Genomic DNA, 19,292 nt, shown 5'->3' on the forward strand with positions numbered 1-19,292 from the left:
TGTTCCCTTGGTATATCTAATTTTCTTGAAGAGATCTCTAGTCTTTCCCATTCTATTGTTTTCCTCTATTTCTTTGCACTGATCACTGAGGAAGGCTTTCTTATCTCTCCTTGCTATTCTTTGAACCTGCATTCAGATGCTTATATCTTTCCTTTTCTCCTTCGCCTTTCACATGTTTTCTTTTCTCAGCTATTTGTAAGGCCCACTCGGACAATCATTTTGCCTTTTTGCATTTCTTTTTCTTGAGGGTGGTCTTGATCACTGCCTTCTGTACAGGGTCATGAATCTCCATCCATAGTTCTTCAGGCACTCTATCTATCAGATCTAATCCCTTCAATCTGTTTCTCACTTCCACTGTATAATCATGAGGGACATGATTTAGCTCATACTTGAATAGTCTAGTGGTTTTCCCTACTTTCTTCAATTTAAGTCTGAATTTGGCAATAAGGAGTTCATGATCTGAGCCACAGTCAGCTCCCAGTCTTGTTTTTGCTGACTGTATACAGCTTCTCCATCTATGGCTGCAAAGAATATAATCAATGTGATTTTGGTGTTGACTATCAGGTGAGTGGTCAATCAATGTTAACCATTTATCTGTTTATCTTTAATCAGTAAACACAGATTAAAAATTAAATTAAAAAATAATTTTAAAAATTAAAATAAAAAATAAGGTTAAATTTTTAAAATCTACTGAATGAGTGAACCTGGAATCCTACTATGTACAACTGATAAAACACAGGTACTTAATATCACGAACTATCACCCCACATCATTAGTTGGCTACTCTCAATGATACAGGAAATAACAGTCCCAAATCCCAGGAACCTTCTTTAGTTCAGTTCAGTTCAGTCACTCAGTTGTGTCCAACTCTTTGAGACCCCATGGACTACAGCACCCCAGGCCTCCCTGTCCATCACCAGCTCCTGGAGTTCACTCAAACTCATATCCATTGAATCGGTAATGCCATACCCATCTCATCCTCTGTTGTCCCTTCTCCTCTCGCCTTCAATCTTTCCCAGCATCAGGGTCTTTTCCAATGAGTCAGCTCTTCGCATAAGGTGGCCAAGGGTTGGAGTTTCAGTTTCAGCATCAGTCCTTCCAATGAACATCCAAGACTGATTTCCTGTAGGATGTACTGGTTGGATCTCCTTGCAGTCCAAGGGACTCTCAAGAGTCTTCTCCAACACCACAGTTCAAAGGCATCAATTTTTAGGCACTCAGCTTTCTTTATAGTCCAACTCTCACATCCATTCATGACTACTGGAAAAACCATAACCTTGACTAGATGGACCTTAGTTGGCAAAGTAATGTCTATGCTTTTTAATATGCTGTCTAGGTTAGTCATAACTTTTCTTCCAAGGAGTAAGCATCTTTTAATTTCATGGCTGCAGTCACCATCTGCAGTGATTTTGGAGCCCCAAAACATACAGTCTCCCACTGTTTCCACTGTTTCTCCATCTATTTGCCATGAAGTGATGGGACCAGATGCCATGATCTTAGTTTTCTGAATGTTGAGCTTTAAGCCAATTTTTTTCACTCTCCTCTTTCACTTTCATCAAGAGGCTCTTTAGTTCTTCTCTTTCTGCCATGACAGTGGTGTCATCTGCATATCTGAAGTTATTGATATTTCTCCCAGCAATCTTGATTCTAGCTTGTGCTTCATCCAGCCTGGCATTTCACATGATGTACTCTGCATATAAGTTAAATAAACTGGGAGACAATATACAGCCTTGACATACTCCTTTCCCGGTTTGGAACCAGTCTGTTCCATGTCCAGTTTTAACTGTTGCTTCCTGACCTGCATACAGATTTCTCAAGAGGCAGGTCAGGTGGTCTGTATTCCCATCTCTTTCAGAACTTCCCACAGTTTATTGTGATCCACACAGTCAAAGGCTTTGGCATAGTCAATAAAGCAGAAGTAGATGTTTTCCTGGAACGCTCTTGCTTTTTTGATGATCCAGCGGATGTTGGCAATTTGATCTCTGGTTCCTCTGCCTTTTCTAAAACCAGCTTGAACACCTGAAAATTCACAGTTCACATATTGTTGGAGCCTGGCTTGGAGAATTTTGAGCAGTACTTTACTAGCGTGTGAGATGAGTGCAATGCACAGTAGTCTGAGCCTTCTTTTGCATTGCCTTTCTTAGGGACTGGAATGAAAACTGACCTTTTCCAGTCCTGTGGCCACTGCTGAGTTTTCCAAATTTGCTGGAACCCTCTTACCCAGGCAAACCAGGGTGGTTTGGACCTTCCATCTCAGTCACTAAACCATCCTGGCATCCTGAGCACGGCCCCTGCAGCACATACTTAGGGTGGCAAGACACAACTGTATTCTGTGGACAGCACTGCCCTGCCTCTGGCTCCCCCAGCTCAGTCCAGAAGAAACTGTCCCTCAGTCTTGTCCTGGAGGCTGGCCGGCCTGAGCAGAGAGCCCGGGCCCCTGCCTGGGTAGCTAAGGGTCTGATGAAGCTCCCTGGGCTGGGCAGGGGGCAGGGCCCTTCTGTTCCACGTAGGCGAAGGTTTCCAGTCCATCCTTGCTGGTGAGGCCCAGCCATCCCAGGACCCCCCTGGACCCTGCTCTCCGCCCCCCACACCGAGCCCCCATCAGGCCTGGGACTTGTGCTCAGGGTGAACTTGTACTCACCCCTACATCCCTCTCTGGCGTCCAGCCAGAGCTGCTGATCCTGAGACAGCCACCTGGCCTCTGAGCTCACGGACCACCCCTGAGGTCAGACTCACCAAGGAGGCTTAAGCAGGCTCCGAGGGGAGACCAGGAGAGGGGGGCTGTTTCTGACACAGCTCCTGGTCTCTGGGCCTCCCCCACCACCACCCTCAAGACATCAGCCAAATGTGAAAGCCAGGGCCACTCTCTGCCTTCCTCTTTTCTTCATCTAAATTGACTGAGTTCTCATATTTTACGTATGTCATTGGTTACGATTCCAAAGAATCGAAACAGCCACACAAGCTTAAATTTTTGGATCTTGTGACTTCTGAGCAGCAACTTTTTATAAAGGAGGCTCAGAGCCCAGATTTCAAGGAGCCAGAGAACCCAGGAGTCCTCAGCCCAGCCCTGTTCCTGTTGCTGGTCAGCACCCAGAACCATGAGGGTCAGCCTGGCCGCCCTGGCCTTCCTCCTCACTCTTGCCATCCTGCACTCGGAGGCCAATGAAGGTGAGCCCGCTACTCTCCCTGCTCTGAACAAAGAGAACACAGGGGCTGGAGACTGAAGGTGGGGGCGGGGCTGCAGTGAGGGGCTGTGGGTGGTCTGGAAAACGTCGTCTGGGGTTCCTGCAAAACAGACAGTGTCTTTCCTGAGGGTGTCTCCCCATATCCGGTCAGGGCTCACTTCTGCCTCCCCTGGGGTGGGGAAAACCTGCCTCTGAAAACAGCCTTCCTGGCCTTTGGTCCCTAGCCTCGAGAAGCTGACCCAGAGCCCTCTAGGTGTCTGCTCAGCTGCCTCCAGGCAGGAGCAGAATCTGGGCAACAGGAACCCACAAAGGATCATGCTTTCTTCACGGCTTAGATGGGGTTTGACCACCTTTGGATGGTTGCCAGCATTGAAAAACTGGAAACCTTAAAAATCCCTATTGCCCATTTCTTTCACAAATACGGAAGTCCAAGCAGACATGAGCCCGAGTTTCCACAAGCTCACCTCCAACTGGGCCTGAGGTGGAGGTGCTGTCCCCTTAGGCAGGGGGCGCTGCCCAGGCCTCAGGGTCCCCACTGCCTACGACACCCAGCTGCGGTCCATGTGGTCTCGGGGGAATTTGAGCCTGAGACACCCGGGTCAGCTTCCTTCCGTTCCCTGCAAGACCTGTCCAGTGTTTATACAGCACAAAGTCGTGTACTGAGCTTTCAGTAAATACTTGTGCTACAGGAAGACGAGGCCGCAGGTGACTGTGAAAGAGGCAGGGCTAAACCCCAGTGTCCTGACCCCCAGCTCACTGCCCTCAACAGGCCTGCCTGCCTCTCTGCAGGGGCCTGGAGCCAGGGGCGAAGGCAGCACAGAGGGACCTGGGAGGAGGCTTCCCAGGAAACAACTCTCCTGAGCTGAATTTCTTTTCTTTTTTTTTTTTAACTTTTATTTTTGTATTGGGGTATAGATGACTAACAATGTCGTCACAGTTTCAGGTGAACAGGGAAGGGACTCAACCATACATATACACGCATCCATTCTCCCCCAAACTCTTCTCTCATCCACGTAACATTGAGCAGAGTTCCTTGTGCTCTACAGTAAGTCATTATTGGTTATCCATGTAAAATATAGCAGTGTGTACATGTCCATCTCAAACTCTCTAACTATCCCTTCCCCTATGCGTCCCTCCTGGCAACCATAAGTTCATTCTCTGAGTCTGTGAGTCTCTGTTTTGTAAGTTCATTTGTATTGTTTATTTTTAGACTCTGAGTATAAGGGATGTCATAGGGGATTTCTCCTCTGTGTGACTTACTTCACTTAGTATGTTGCTGATGTTGCTGTTCATTCGCCCAGTCATGTCCAACTCTTTGCGACCACATGGACTGCAGCACGCCAGGCCTCCCTGTCCCTCACCATCTCGCAGAGTTTTCCCAAGTTCACCCAGTATTGCAATCTCTAAATCCATACACGTTGCTGCAAATGGTTTCATTTCATTATTTTTAAAGGCTTAGTGATATTCCACTGTATATATGTACCATCTCTTCTTTACCCATTCCTCTGTCAATAGACACTTAAGTTTTGGCTATTGTAAACAGCTCTCCTGAGCTGAATTTCAACTGAAATCAGAGACCAAACAATACTCCACACTAGGACTGTTGTCTGACATCCTGCTAGTTCAGTGGATGATGGCTGGTTTCCAATTTTGACTGTGAAAGAGCTTTTCACTGCTTTCCAATAATTTCAGTTATTGTCATATGACCTCTCATCTGCAAACGGGATCAGTGATAACTTCTCAAAGGGTGGTTGTGAGGAAGGGAAATGAGCCGCATCAGGAACTAAGCCCGGCACCAGGCCTGTAGTAGAGTCTCAGGGCACATCTTCCTCGACTCACGAGGGGGTTACCTCCCGATAAACGCACCGGAAATGGAAAATACAGGAAGCCGAAAATGCATATAGTGCACCTAACCTCCCAGACACCATAGCTTAGCCTCGCCCATCAGAACTCTCCTTAGCCGACAGTCGGGAAACATCATCCAACGCAGGCCTATTTTATGATGGAATGCTGTCTAACACAGGTAATGTTTTTGAACACTGTACTGAAAATGACCCACAGCATGGTTGTCTGGGTCCAGACTAGTGGTAAGTGCGTCAGTATTGACCCCAATGATCCCATGCCTGACCCAGAGTTGCAGCTGCTCTGCACAGCATCTCAAGAGAGGATCTATCCCGTGTGTACATAAAAAGCCGACTCTGTGCCACTCGCTCGGGCAACACGCTGGAAAGCACTGAGGGCAGAAGCAGATCCTCTCTCCCTCCAGGAGCCTGGGTCTGGAAGCTCTGCTCTGACCAGCCTGTGACCTTCTGTGTCTTGTTTAGTTTTCCTGACCCACAGCTTCCTCGTCTGTTTCATGGGGGTAATAAGGCCTTTATTGCACAAAACAATCATCGGTATAAAAATCAATTTGCACAATAATTGCCACAAGGCTATTAATTGCCATTTCAAGGACAAAGGTTTGGAAAGGGTGGCTATCCTGCCTGGAGTCACACAGCTTTCAGGAAAAAAAAAAAATAAGGACAAGTTGAACTTTCCTGCCTCCTAGCCAAGGCCCTGCTCCTCTGAGCAAACATCCCGCTTCTAGCAGCACCCCTACCCCTACCCAGACCTGTGAGGGAGGGTCCTCTCAGATGCAGGGAACAGTCCCGCCCTGCTGTGGCCCACCCTGGACATCTACTAGCATTTTCATGTGGGAATTCTTCTCAGCATTTCTCAGGAAATTATATGTTTTTCCTAAATTCCACGTCCCAAGAAAACTCAGTTGAGCAATTGGGGAAAACGGGCAAAAGTATTCTAATTCTTTTGATGGAATAAAGCTTAACATTCAACAGAGAGATGTCACTGACTTAAAGGAATTTGCTGACATCAGGCATGAAAGCAGGAAACATTGGCGCATGGAGTTAAGGTTAAGATCAGCATGTGGGGGGATGCGGACTGGAGCACAAACGGGAGGAGTGGTCTTCATCCAGCTTCTTGAGACCATTGCCCTGTTGCACATGGCAGCTCACAGTTCTGTCTGCTGCTTAGAAATGCTAGTAAGTTTGTAAAATTCATACACCTTCACAATCGCTCAGCTATGTCTGACTCTTTGCGACCCCATGGACTGTAGCCCACAGGCTCCTCTGTCCTTGGGGATTCTCCAGTCAAGAATAGTGGGGTGGGTTATGATGCCCTCCTCCACGGGATAGTCCCAACCCAGGGACTGAACACAGGTCTCCTGCATTGCAGGCGAATTCTTTACCATCTGAGCCACCAAGGAAGCCCAATCACATAAGAGGAAATGCAAAGAGAAAATGCATAAATGTCACAGAATACTAGGATATGAAACCAGAAACATTTGCTAGCATTTATATAAAATCTAAATTAGCTAAAGCAGGGGACTTCCCTGGTGGTCCAGTGGTTAAGACTGCACACTTTCAATGAAAGGACACAGGTTTGATCCCTGGTCCAGGAACTAAGATTCCACGTGTTGTGTGGCCAGAATGCAATATGAATTTGAAGGAGAAAAACAAATTCAGGAGAAGCAGATCAGGCATGTCCATCATGAAAATAGGAAATTAGCTCACATGAAGGAAGCATTTAGTACTCAAACTCCAATTGAAAATGCATTTAGACATACTTTCAACAATTGGGCCAATCCAGTATGGAAAAAATGTTCTGTGGAATTACTTGCTACAAAACAAAGGTAAAGGCTACAAGCAATTTGCAATTGATGCTGCCTGTGTTTAAAATTTTTATTTTTGAATGAGAAATTTAAATATTTTAAATAGTTGTTGCACTTTTTTTGGTTTTTAAATGATTTTCATTGGCCCTTTATTTTGTGTTAATGTTCCCATCTTTTCATGCTTTTTATTATCAACTGTCTTTAGCTGCTAGAGAACATTAAATGTGTTACTGAGTTTATAATCTTGTCACCATACATAGAAACATCCTTTATTGTTACTCTGAATTTATTTTTATGGAAAATCTTTTTTTGGAAAAAAAAAAAAAAACCTTCATAGAAAAACGATTCACTGTTTACTGCGTAGTCACATTATTTTTAAAACATGAGAATAAAGTGTTATATATTAAAAAAATCACCTAACACAACACTGTAAATCAACTATACTTCAAAATAAAATAAAACCTTAAAAATGAAAAAAATTAATATGTAGTACAACCTAAAATGATTTATATCTCATTTTTTTAAAAGATGAATATAGAATAATTCATGATCTGAGAATTTCCAGGAATTCTGATTTTTTTATCCCCGAATCCTGAGGACAACCAGAAATTTGAAACACTAGGACCACAGAGTCCCATCCCAGCCCTGGGGAGGGTCTGGGAGAAGAGGCTGTAAGGGGCTGGAGAGGCAGACAGAGGGAGGAAAGGACTTAGAGGACAGTTTAAGTGGGGATAGGGGGTGGCTGGGGGTGGGGATGGGGGGCCCACAAGGGAGCCTCCCTCATCGTCCAGTAGTTAAGACTCTGTGCTGCCAATGCAGGGGCCACTGGTTCCATCCCTGGTCAAGGAACCCGGATCCCACATGCAGTGTAGCTTAGCCAAAAGATTTTTTAAAAGGTGGAGGGAGGAGGAAGACCAGGCCGTTTCCTGCCAGGTGTTCCTATCTCCTGTGTCCCTCCCCTCCTCAGGGATTGTGAGGAATGCAGATAGAGGTCTAAGCTTTCTCATGGGGAAGCTTCCAGCATCTTACACTCCTCTATCTTGCAGAACCAGCTGATGACCTGCATGCCTGCTGTTTCTCCTCGGTAACAAGGGCAATCCCACTCTCTTTCGTGAAAAATTATCAAAGGACCAGTGACCAGTGCACCCAGCCAGCGATCATGTAAGTACAGCCTGCCCAACAGTGGAAAGGGTGCAATCTCAAGAACCAGTAGGGCTGGGAGAGGGAAGTGGGGGTAGGGGCGGGGGTCTCTAGGAACAGCGACAAGAGTGGGGTGGGGCGGGGGTGACACAGGAGGCAGCTGCTGGTGGGGGTCGGGGGAGAGGCTGGGGCGGTGGGACGGACTCTTCTTTGCCTGCCGACTCTCCATTTCTCATCTTCTCCTTCTTGCTCCTCAGCTTCCAGACCAGAAATGGGCGATTGATCTGTGCTAACCCAGGCCAGGCCTGGGTGCAGAAGTACATCAAATACCTGGACCAAAAGTCCAAGGGAGCTGGGAACAGTGGGACCTTCACAGATGAGGGAAAATGAGAAGAAGCCACAGAGCCACCTCCCCTCCCCAACCAGCTCCCTCACCCCAGATGCGCCCTGGGCGAGTCCTGGCCCGAATGAAAGCCCACGCTTGCATTTCTGTGCTCCTGCTCTGATGGTCTGCGCTCTCCTGAAGCTTCGCCATGAAGCCCCGCCTTCTGGGGCCAGAGGAGACTGTGGCCCCCGGACCGCATCTGTCGTCCCCTTGCAGGCGCCCAGGTCTTGAAATAAATCCGTGCTGCAGAAAGGGACTGGTGGCTTGAATTGGTTCTCTCACAGACAGCCTGGTCATTTCTTTGATTTTACAGACACTTCTATGTATTTACTGCGTATCTGGGGCCTTGTAAACATTTCAATAGGAGTAGATGTAAATAGTGAAATGATGGAGGCCTAGTTAGGATCAGGAGGAGGTCGAACAGTGACCCCAGTTCAGTGTCCTTAGACAAGGCGAACAGTGTGAATACAGACGACCGTGGGGAGACCCTCTGTTTGCACGTGCAGAGCTGAGGTGCACAGCAAACACACCTCGTCACTCCCTCGTCCAAGTGGGCAGAGCAGCTCATCCTTCTTAGAAAGCTCTTCCCCAGGTCTCTGCCACTCAAAACATTTACTTCTCTGTGCCTGCATCGACCGCCTGTAAATAGCGTCCCCTTGTGCTCTCCCATCAAATCTGTGTTCTCCCCCAAAATCCGTGCTCCATCCCCAATCCATGCACCCCAACACTGAAGTCCTACAGTCTCTTTAGATGCTGCCTGACCCTTATCCTTGACACCTGGGGTAAAAGTGACCCTGGAAATGTGGCCATCCTCCCCACCACCTCCTCAGCTAAAGACAGAGGCAGGTACAGGGCAGTGCTCTGTGGGCGTGAGGAGGAAAGGGAGGCAGGCAGGAGGCGGAGGCTGATGCCAGTCTGGCCGTGTGTCACTGGACACAGACTGCAGAAGGGCCTCAGGGACACCAGTGTGGCCCAGCGCACGCCCTCCACCTCAGTCCTTGGGGAGACTCCCATGGAGGAAGGATGCTATTTGACCCCAGAGGTCAGAGGTCTCTGTCCATCCGTGAGTTTAGTGGTGGGGAGCGAACGACCACCTACTGTCGGGGCAAAGTCAGGAAATGAGCACAGTCTGTCCTCGGAGACCACAGCTGCCCTGGCCAAGGCCATCTCCTCACTGGACAGCCCCCTCCTCTTCCAAACTCCAGTCCTGAGCACCCCTGTGCTCTTGAATGCACACAAATCCCATCGGAAACCAGTTCTCTGCACCTCCATCCACACTAAGATGGGATGGAAGCTCAAATCTCAAAGCCAAAGAGACTAGAGTGAGTGAGGAGGTGAGGAGGCCTGGGGGCTCTGGGAAGGATGGGCACTGGGAGTGCAGGGGCGAAGGGCAGGGAGAAGGTGGGCACAGCAGGGGCCACTGACGACCTCTGCAGAACAGGCTCCGCAAGTGGCAAACCGTGGCCGTTCACCCCCGCTGCCAGGCAGGTCGGCTCTCCTCCTGAGTTACTGGGGTGCTCGGGCCTTCGGGGAGCTGGGTGGATACCGAGCACCCCCTGAATGGGGAGCTATAACTACCGCGGCTGCGCTTCTTCTCCGAGCCCCCCTTCTCAGGAATGGAACCTCCATCCTCCAAGCTGCTCAAGATTGAAACCCCTCTCCCTGATCCATCCATCCAATCCATCAACAAATCCTGTCTATCAACAAATCCTCTCAACTCTCTCAAGTTCAGTTCAGTTCAGTTCAGTTGCTCAGTCAGTCGTGTCCGACTCTTTGCGACCCCATGAATCGCAGCACACCAGGCCTCCCTGTCCATCGCCGACTCCTGGAGTTCAGTCAGACTCACGTCCATCGAGTCAGTGATGCCGTCCAGCCATCTCATCCTCTGTCATCCCCTTCTCCTCCTGCCCCCAATCCCTCCCAGCATCAGAGTTTTTTCCAATGAGTCAGCTCTTCGCATGAGGTGGCCAAAGTACTGGAGTTTCAGCTTTAGCATCATTCCTTCCAAAAGAAATCCCAGGGCTGATCTCCTTCAGAATGGACTGGTTGGATCTCCTTGCAGTCCAAGGGACTCTCAAGAGTCTTCTCCAGCACCACAGTTCAAACGCATCAATTCTTCGGCACTCAGCTTTCTTCACAGTCCAACTCTCACATCCATACATGACCACAGGAAAAACCATAGCCTTGACTAGATGGACCTTAGTCGGCAAAGTAATGTCTCTGCTTTTGAATATGCTATCTAGGTTGGTCATAACTTTTCTTCCAAGGAGTAAGCGTCTTTTAATTTCATGGCTGCAATCACCATCTGCAGTGATTTTGGAGCCCAAAAAAGAAAGTCTGGCACTGTTTCCACTGTTTCCCATCTATTTCCCATGAAGTGATGGGACCAGATGCCATGATCTTCTTTTTCTAAATGTTGAGCTTTAAGCCAACTTTTTCACTCTCCTCTTTTACTTTCATCAAGAGGCTTTTTAGTTCCTCTTCACTTTCTGTCACAAGGGTGGTGTCATCTTCATATCTGAGGTTATTGATATTTCTGCCAGCAATCTTTATTCCAGCTTGTGTTTCTTCCAGTCCAGCATTTCTCATGATGTATTCTGCATATAAGTTAAATAAGCAGGGTGACAATATACAGCCTTGACACACTCCTTTTCCTGTTTGGAACCAGTCTGTTGTTCCATGTCCAGCTCTAACTGTTGCTTCCTGACCTGCATACAGATCTCTCAAGAGGCAGGTCAGGTGGTCTGTATTCCCATCTCTCTCAGAATTTTCCACAGTGTATTGTGATCCACACAGTCAAAGGCTTTGGCATAGTCAATAAAGCCGAAATAGATGTGTTTCTGGAACTCTTTTGCTTTTTCCATGATCCAGCGGATGTTGGCAATTTGATCTCTGGTTCCTCTGCCTTTTCTAAAACCAGCTTGAACATCAGGGAGTGGATTGGCTTAAACTGTCCTTAGTGCCAGAGGGGAGGGGAATGAATGTCCTGATAGAGCTTTAGGAATGTTTGCTACACCCTCAGTGAAGGTGCTGGCTTCTGTCCACTCAAGTCACACAGAAGGGTCACTGGAGTGTCTAGTTAGAACCTAGATGACACCAACCGTGTTTTGTTTTTTTTTGTTGTGTTGTGGTTTTCTTTCTTTTTTTTTCAGCATTGCTGCACAGCATATGGCCGCCTGCAGTGGGAGCACAGAGTCAACTACTGGACTGCCAGGGCAGTCCCCAAAACCAGCCCTTTTTAAAAGACGTGAATTCCAAGCCTCCTGTTGTCGTCTTGGCTATGAAGGTAGAGCTGCGTGTACGCAGTCATGGTGTAGAGATAATCACACTTGAAATGCACAGGCCTGACTCTCAAGTCCCTGTTGGCCGATAAGCACTCCCCAGTGCTAGGTTAATAGGGACTGGGGGAGATTGCAGCAAAGTAGAATGGGCATGTGTTCCAGTAATAAGTGGGAAGAGAGTGTGCAGAGTTAAGGACCTACAGTCCAGCCCATCGAAATCGGATTCATTCCCTTTGAGAAACCTGAAGCCACCTTGTAGCTGCCCTTGTAGCTCAGTTGGTAAAGAATCTGCCTGCAGTGCAGGAGACCCGGGTTTGATTACTGGGTCGAAAAGATCCCCTGGAGAAGGAAATGGCAGCCCAGTCCAGTATTCTTGCCTGGAGAATCCCTGTGGACAGGGGAGCCTGGCAAGCTACAGTCCATGGGGTTGGAAGCGTTGGACATGACTTAGTGAATAAACCATCACCAATGCTGGGATAGTGATCTGGTGGCAATTACATATAATTAGCCCAGTAACCTTAATTTCATAAGATAATAACTCTGTAAGTTAAGAGTTACAGAGTTAACTGGTAAGCCTCCAGAAGCTTACAATTAAACATAGATAGTATAGTGTAAATCAGGCCAGGAATATTAATATTCATATGCAAAGATGAGTTACAGGTTTGTAATCGCTGGAATCATCTATATAATTTGGAACTTAGAGCACTTATAATACATTTTTAAATGATTTCTTAAAGTACATAACCAATTATTCATGTGATTCCAGTATTAAATGTGTAATTAAATAATTTATTTGTGCTTGTGATTTTGAGCTGAGAGATAAATATAAGAGAATTTGGCTAAGTTAACAAAGAACACTGGAGTATTTAACACAACTTGATTTTCCTATAGTCCTAAGTTTAATTTGCTGTTTTTATAGGAGTGAAGTGCTTTGGAAGATTCTGAGTGGTAGATTGGGCATGGAGAATACTCTTTAAAATTTAACGTGCGAAGTCGCTTCTGTTGCGTCCGACTCTGTGACCCCATGTAGCCCACAAGGCTCCTCTGTCCATGGGATTTCCCAGGCAAGAATACCGGAGTGGGTTGCCATTCCCTCCTCCAGGGGATCTTCCCGACCCAGGGATCAAACCCAAGTCTCTTACATCTCCTGCACTGACAGGCAGGTTCTTTACCACTAGCACCAACTGGGAAGCCTAAAATCCAGTATATTAAATTAATTAAAACAGCTTAAATTATTTACAAAAATTTAATCCACAAAGTTTTAAACAGGGCTGATTGTTTAAGGCTTGTCTAATTCTACTTAATTAAGCATTCATCAAGGACTTAAATTTTGCTAGTTTTATAAATAGGATAAGATGGGTGAGGCACAGGAAGCTATATTTTTAATTTGTTGCTCTACTGAATATCCATTTAAAAATCAAAGTAACTGCAATAGCTTCCTACACACAAAACTTTACCTGCAGACATGGAAAAAAACCTCACACCGATCGAAGTCATACTCATCTCTTGCCCTGATGACCAAAATACGCTCTACTCAGTCTCTCCACTTCCATTCTTCCTTCATGCCCTCCATGCTCCACAATAGCCACCTGAAAGTCATGCCATTTAGCCACCATATCTTCCCTTTATAAGCAGAATCAAATCCAAAATCTTTATAAGCATGTCCTGCCGAATGCCCCATAACTGGGACCCTGCCTGTCTCCTGAGGCTCGGCCCGCTCCCTCATCTTGATGCTCCAGCCACACAGACCTTCTTTCGTCACCTCAAGCACACAAACCTCATTTTCTGCCTCCGGGCCTTTGCATATGCTAGTCCCCTCCCATCCCACCCGCTCTCAGCCAGCCAACTCTCATTCATCCTTTAGGTCTCTGTTAAAGACTCTTCCCAGAGCAGCCTTGTGTTAACCTCTAGTATAAGTTGGTCTCCGGTGACACAGTTTCATAAAAATCCTAGAGATAACCCATTACAGCTCTCATCGCAACTTGTAACTCTGTCTTTATTATACGACACTATTTCGTCAATGGCTTTCTCCCTCACAAGTCAGTTCCGTGAGGCCAAGTAGCATTGAGTAGGTGAATTAGGAGAGGCAAACTCTTTGCCGATGGCCCAGACAGCATCTCCCCAGCTCTGACTTTGCTGTAAACATGGACTGGAAATTCCCTGGTGGTTCAGTAGTAAGGACTCTGCACTCTCGCTACCAAGGGCTTGGGGTTCAGTCCCTGGTTGGGGAACTAAGACTGCACAAGCCATGTGGTGAAGCCAAAAATAAAAAATAAAGTACAATTTTTTAATGGGCTGGATCAGTAGGTTTCTATCAGACTTTCGGGTTAGGGGGTCTCCAACCTATGGTCTTGGAGTTAAATCCAGCTGCTGCCTGTTTGTAAATAAAGTTTTATTGAAACACAGTCATGCTCATTTGTTTTCATGTGGCCTTTGACTGCTTTTGATCTACAAAGAAGAGCTTGGCAGGTGTGACAGAGACTTTGTGGGGCCCACTCTCTTCTTTCACTTTCATCAAGAGGCTCTTTAGTTCTTCTTCACTTTCTGCCATAAAGATTGTGTCATCTGCATATCTGAGGTTATTGATATTTTTCCCAGCAATTTTGATTCCAGCTTGTGCTTCATACAGCCCAGCATTTCACATGATGTATTTTGCATATAAGTTAAATAAGCAGGGTGACAATATATAGCCTTGATGTACTCCTTTCCCAATTTGGAACCAGTCTATTGTTCCATGTTCAGTTCTAACTGTTGCTTCTTGACCTACATACAGATTTCTTAGGAGGCAGGTCAGGTGGTCTGGTATTTCCATCTCCTTAAGAATTTTCCAGTTTGTTGTGATCCACAATGTGGACACACCCAGAACACGCCTCACGTTTTGTCATTCCCACAACTTTGTCTGAAAGGGTGAGCTCTAGAATCAGAAGACCTCTGTTTGAATCCCAGCTTTGCCCCCTTTTTAGCCGTGTGAGCAAATTACATCATAGCTCTGTGCCTCTGTATCCTCATCTGTAAAAGGGGACGACCACTCTATCAATGTCGCAGGGCTGTAGTGAGGAAATAATTGTAAATATTTTCTAAATACTAAGTGCTTCCTGTCTTACGACAACTATTATCTCTGCTGGCAGTTACCTTTGAGTAGAATGTTCTTCTGTCTTTCTCTGCATTTTAAAATCGAATACAGTCTCAGTTTAATTTTTGAGACACAGACCAAATCCCATCCCTTTTATGAATTTTCCTCTGCATTCTAATCTAAGGAGTTCTCTCTTGCTTTCCTCTGAAATCCTCACTGAACATGGAAGCCCCACAGCTCTGGACAGCAGGGACTTACTCAGTTCTCTTCATCTCTACCCCAACTAGAATAAAAGCATCTTTACTAATACTTACAGTAATCCTTCTTAACAAGGATTTGTTTAATTAAAAGAAATAAGCCTAAATCTCCTAACAAAGAAAATCTCTGGTCCAAATAGCATCACTGGTGATGTCTACCAAACACTTAAAGAAGAATTAACACACCAAACTCTTCTAAAAGACAAGAGGAAGAACTACTTCCTAACTCATTCTATGAAGGCAGCGTTACCCTGATCTCTGAACATATTTTTACATAAAAACTTGTAATGAATAATGTTTATAGCAACACTATTCTTAATACCCACAGATTATGAACCAACCCAAGTGTCCATCAGGTGATGAATGGATATACAATATGAGATATAGCCATACAGTGGAATATTATTCAGCCATCAAAAGGAATGAAGTACTGATCCATGTTACAGCGTGGAAGAACCTTGAAAACTTTTATGTTAAATGGAAAGAGTCAGACACAAAAGGCAACATATGGAATGATTCCCTTTACACATGAAACATCCAGAATAGATAAGTCTACAGAGACAGAATACAAAGTAGTGATTGCCAGGGGTTGGGGGAGGGGGAAAGAGAGTGGGTTGTCACTGAATATTCTAATACCTTTGTATGTGTGTGTGTTTTATTTTTTATCATTTTCTTTTTAATTTAATTTGTTATGGTCATGCATATTGCAACCAAAGAAAGGCAATGCCAAAGAATGTTCAAACTGCCGCACAATTGCACTCATCTCACACACTAGCAAAGTAATGCTCAAAATTCTCCAAGCCAGACTTCAGCAATATGTGAACCATGAAATTCCAGATGTCCATGCTGGTTTTAGAAAAGGCAGAAGAACCAGAGATCAAATTGCCAACATCTGCTGGATCATCCAAAAAGCAAGAGAGTTCCAGAAAACATCTATTTCTACTTTATTGACTATGCCAAAGCCTTTGACTGTGTGGATCACAATAAACTGTGGAAAATTCTGAAAGAGATGGGAATACCAGACCACCTGACCTGCCTCTTGAGAAACCTGTATGCAGGCCAGGAAGCAACAATCAGAACTGGGCATGGAACAGCAGACTGGTTCCAAATAGGAAAAGGAGTATGTCAAGGCAGTATATTGTCACCCTGCTTTTTTAACTTATATGCAGAGTATATCATGAGAAACACTGGGCTGGAAGAAGCACAAGCTGAAATCAAGATTGCCGGGAGAAACATCAACAGCCTCAGATATGCAGATGACACCACCCTTATGGCAGAAAGTGAAGAGGAACTAAAGAGCCTCTTGATGAAAGTGAAAGAAGAGAGTGAAAAAGTTGGTTTAAAGCTTAATATTCAGAAAATGAAGATCATAGCATCTGGTCCCATCACTTCATGGCAAATAGATGGGGAAACAGTGGAAACAGTGACAGGCTTTATTTTGGGGGGGCTCCAAAATCATTTCAGATGGTGACTGCAGCCATGAAATTAAAAGAAGCTTACTCCTTGGAAGGAAAGTTATGACAAACCTAGACAGCATATTAAAAAGCACAGACATTACTTTGTTAACAAAGGTCCGTCTAGTTAAGGCTATGGTTTTTCCAGTAGTCATGTATAGATATGAGAGTTGGGCTACAAAGAAAGCTGAGCACTGAAGAATTGATGTTTTTGAACTGTGGTGTTGGAGAAGACTCTTGAGAGTCCATTGGACTGCAAGGAGATCCAACTAGTTCATCCTAAAGGAGATCAGTCCTGGGTGTTCATTGGAAGGACTGATGCTGAAGCTGAAACTCCAGTATTTTGGCCACCTGATGCAAAGAGCTGACTCATTGGAAAAGATCCTGATGCTGGCAAAGATTGAGGGTAGGAGGAGAAGGGGACGACAGAGGATGAGATGGTTGGATGGCATCACCAACTCGATGGACATGAGTTTGAGTAGGCTCTGGGAGTTGGTGATGGACAGGGAGGCCTGGCGTGCATGGGGTTGCAAAGAGTCAGATACAACTGAGCAACTGAAGTAAATCTAAATATTGCAACTATGTGAAACAACTACACGTTGTTGTTGTTGTTGTTAAGTTTCTAAGTCATGTCCAGCTCTTTTGCAACCCAGTGCCATGTAGCTTGCAGAATCTTAGTTCCCTGACCACTAACTGAACCCATGCCCCTGCAGGGGAAGTGTGGAGTCCTAACCACTGGCCCACCAGGGAATCCCTGTAACACCTTTTGGAGTGCTGAAAATCGTCTGGAACTAGATAGAGGTGATGGTTACACAAACTGTGAATGTACGAAATGCACTAAATTTCACATTTTAAAATGATTAACCCAATTAATATTGCATTATGTGAGTTTTACCTCAATAACAACAACAAGCCATAAGCCTCCTCTTGAATGAGGAACTATTTTTTGCTTTCAGCAAGCTTGTAAAGGTGAGGCAATCTTTATTGTCCAAAGAGGAAATTATCAGTTAGCTTTTACTCATAAAAAGTCACCCTAAAATTTAGTAGATTAAAGCAAGCGTTAACAAGATACCACTGCACACCTATTAGAATGGTGAAAATCCAGAACAGTACCAGTATCAAATGCTGACAAGGATGTGGAACAGCTGAAATTTCCATCCATAGCTGATGGGAAGGCAAAATGGGACAGCCACTTTGGAAGAAAATTTAGAGATTTCTTACAGAATTAAATATATTCTTACCATGCAATCCAGTAATTATGCTTCTTGGTATTTTCCCAAAGGAGCTGAAAACTTATATCCCCCCAAAAAACCAGCACACAGATGTTTATAGTAACTTTCTTCATAATTTCCAAACTTGGAAGCAACCAAGATGTCCTTCAGTAGGTAAATGGGTAAATAAACTGTGTTACCTCCAGACAATGGAACATTCAGAGCTAAAGCAAATGAGCTATCAAGCCATGAAGAGACACGGAGGAATTTTAAAAGCATATTACATATCTTATAAGTGCCGTCCCAATCAGCTAGTACTTTTCAAGTCTCTGTGTGACACATTCTATTATCTCATTTACCAAGAAGCCAATCGGAAAATGCCACATAGTGCATGATTCCAACCACCTGACATTCTGGAAAAGGCAAGACTGTCTCTGGAGAGACAGTAAAAAGATCTGTGGTTGCAGTTTGGGGGTGAATGGATAGGTCCGAGGGAAGATGAGCGAGCAGAGCACAGAGGATTTTTAGGGCAGTGGAAATACTCTGTATGGTACCATAATGATAGATACATGTAATTATACATGTGCCCAAACCTATAGAATATACAACACCAGGAGGGAACTGCAATGTAAACTACGGTCTTTGGAGACTCACAGAGAACTTCTGATTGCCGGTAGGGAAGAATGGCGGAAAGGGATAGTTAGGGAGTTTGGGATGGACATGTAATCACTGCTATATTTAAAATGGATAACCAAAAAGGACCGCCTGTATAGTACATGGAACTCTGCTCAATGTTATGTGGCAGCCTAGATGGAAGGGGAATTTGGGGGAGAATGGACACATGTGTATGTATGGCTAAGTCCCTTCACTGTTCACCTAAAACCATCATAGTATTGTTAATTGGCTATACTCCAAAAAAAAAAAAAAAATACTATGGCCTCTGGGTGATTATGACGTGTCAGTGTAGGTTCACCAGTTGTGACAAATGTGCCACTCTGATGAGGGCTATTGAAAATGGGGAGACTGCCTTTAGGGGTAGATTATATACAGGAAACATCTATACTTCCTTTCAGTTTTGCTACGAATCTAAAACTGCTCTTTTAAAAGTCTTAATGAAAACATTAAAAAAAATTTTAAGTGCAAGATTTATTATTTCTCACAAATCTATGGGTTGGATAAATGGTTCTGCTGGTCTGAGGCAATTCAGCTGGGGTTCAATGGTCTAGGATGATCTCTCACCAGGGACAGCTCTCCACATGGTCACTCAACCTCTGAGAGGTTGTCGTGGGCTGGTACATATAAAGGCATAAAGGTTCCTAGCAGAAAACTAACACAAGTCTCAACAGGCCAGCAGTTTTCAAGTCTCTGTTAGCAGGATACATTCTATTATCTCATTTACCCAAGTCTCATAGCCAAGACCAGAGTCAGTAGGGGACGTGACTTCCCACGTGCATGCATACTTGATGGGGGGGATTCTTGCACCCTTTTTGTACAGAAGCTACCAAAGGGAGGAAGAAGTTAAATATCTGAACCAAGATCTAATCTCTAATAGCCAAGCTAGAGCTAGAAGAAGTGCTTGGTACAAAAGGGAAGCCTCTCTATTTGACTTGATATCACCAAAGCATATAGGAAATGGTCA

The 19,292-nt window shown here is 45.1% G+C and overlaps 1 protein-coding gene across 1 annotated transcript; it reads left to right on the plus strand.

Annotated features, from left to right (window-relative positions):
- The first annotated feature begins 3,055 nt into the window (after nucleotides 1-3,055).
- Nucleotides 3,056-8,491, plus strand: LOC100101238 (regakine 1-like protein). The gene is given in 3 exon segments (NM_001099629.1): nucleotides 3,056-3,168; nucleotides 7,899-8,013; nucleotides 8,250-8,491. Coding segments are annotated over 3 exon segments (318 nt in total). The 5' UTR covers nucleotides 3,056-3,098; the 3' UTR covers nucleotides 8,383-8,491.
- Nucleotides 8,492-19,292: the final 10,801 nt, after the last annotated feature.

This window comes from Ovis aries, chromosome 11 (genome assembly GCF_016772045.2).
Source record: "Ovis aries strain OAR_USU_Benz2616 breed Rambouillet chromosome 11, ARS-UI_Ramb_v3.0, whole genome shotgun sequence".
Classification (NCBI taxonomy): Eukaryota; Metazoa; Chordata; class Mammalia; order Artiodactyla; family Bovidae; genus Ovis; species Ovis aries.